Source organism: Cariama cristata, unplaced genomic scaffold (genome assembly GCF_000690535.1).
Source record: "Cariama cristata isolate BGI_N322 unplaced genomic scaffold, ASM69053v1 scaffold10603, whole genome shotgun sequence".
Taxonomy (NCBI): Eukaryota; Metazoa; Chordata; class Aves; order Cariamiformes; family Cariamidae; genus Cariama; species Cariama cristata.
The window spans coordinates 1-1618 of NW_009607797.1; the positions used below are offsets into that span (position 1 = coordinate 1).

At 43.9% G+C, this 1618-nt stretch overlaps 1 protein-coding gene across 1 annotated transcript; it reads right to left on the reverse strand.

The window, feature by feature from the left end:
* Positions 1–312: 312 nt before the first annotated feature.
* On the reverse strand, positions 313–1424 carry NSUN3 (NOP2/Sun domain family, member 3; the record flags this gene model as incomplete). Its single annotated transcript, XM_009696877.1, has 2 exons — positions 313–656; positions 1321–1424. Coding segments are annotated over 2 exons (448 nt in total), but the record flags the coding sequence as incomplete, so codon positions are not given.
* Positions 1425–1618: the final 194 nt, after the last annotated feature.

The following is a 1618-nucleotide window of genomic DNA, read 5'->3' on the forward strand; positions in this document are numbered from 1 at the left end:
CTACGTGATTTTAAGTAACTTCTTGAGACATAACACTGAGGGAATCAGAGGAGGAAGAAAGACATAGAGCCACTCTACTTTTGTCTGTCAGGCTGCGGTATCCTGTATTTAAATAACAGCCACATTTTTCATCTTCTTGTAGGTAAAGAGACTTCAGAAAAACCTTCCTAAACAGCATGGAGCTACTTGGACTAGAAATGGTTGTTTGGGTTTTTTGCCCCCAGTCCAAACCTTGTGCCTATTTTCTGTACAATAGAAGTAGCCCAGGCCCAGTGCCAGGGATCAGCTTCTAACAGCCCCTCCATACGTTACCTGGACAGGCACACTGCAGTACAGCTACTGATTTACCCCCTGGGGCAGCACAGGCATCCAAAACGTCTTCCCCATCTTTCACTTCTAGCGCCAACACTGGCAACAACGAAGCAGCATTCAGCAGATAATACTCTTTCCGTTTACCATCCTGGTGTTTTTGTGCAGGGAATCTCCCAGGACTTCTCCTGATATAACACTGAAACGACGCCGGAAGATACGGCAAATTTCCTTGAAAGGCAGGATGATATCCCTTTGCACGCAAGGTCTTCTCCAGCTCTGCCGACGGGCTGAACTTGTTAAGCAGAACGGCATACTGCCAGCACAATGGGTACGTCAGCACATCTCTAGATTGAAAAGAGATTTAATATCTTGATAAAGAAAATTCTGAATTTTTCAGACCTTTCTTACAGGATTTCCCCCATTTTCTACTTGAATTCCCCTCAGTATTTCTTCATTTAGCCTCAGAAAATACTCCTCAGGAACATTCACTGCCTAAGAGAGAAAGACGCATTGATTCAACCTAAAAGAGCTCCAGAAGGGCTCGTCTGCCGGCTTTCCCAGCAGCGACAGCCACCCGTTCTTCTCTCAACCCCCCAGCCACTTCTTTGGCGGCTGTGGATCAAGGCCCAAATTAAGTGACAGCCTTTTCTGTACAGGTCCTAATATCCCATTTCTTCTAATGAAAGAAATCAGGGGATGTACTTCTCTCCTAACCTCTTTGTCCCAGTCTCTCAAGAGACCATACAGCTGTAGATGGGTGCCTCCTTGTAGTGCATACACGTATGGGAGAACAGAAACTTCATTGCACCAAAAGAATGATGTCAAGGAAAAAACAAAACAAGTTTCAAGTTGCACTCTTCTGTCATTTCACATTTTTGCTTGTTCTCACCTCAAAAGAAACTGAAGCAGCTCTCACAGTCCATGACTCTTTTCAAAGTTCTCTTAGGACGCACTTCAAAAATAACAGAACCTCTCCCCTCCCTGCCCCACCTCCCCAAAATAACAGACCTGACACTGGTCCATGTATCTCCCAGTTCCCTTGTGTACTGCTGCTCAAAATGATCCAGAACGACTTGACAAATCTGCTTTTGCAGTTTCTCTTTTGTTTTATTTTCCAGCTTCAGGGAAAGGAAGAAAAAAGAAAAGGATTAAAATCAAAGCAATGAAACCCTCCCTCCTTCTCACTGGAATCATTAAAAGAACATTTGATCAATTTCAATCCACTTAATATCAGGGATATTAGGATGCTCACATAGCAAGGTCACATCACACATCAGCAAGACGGACCAGAAATTTCAGAGAACAA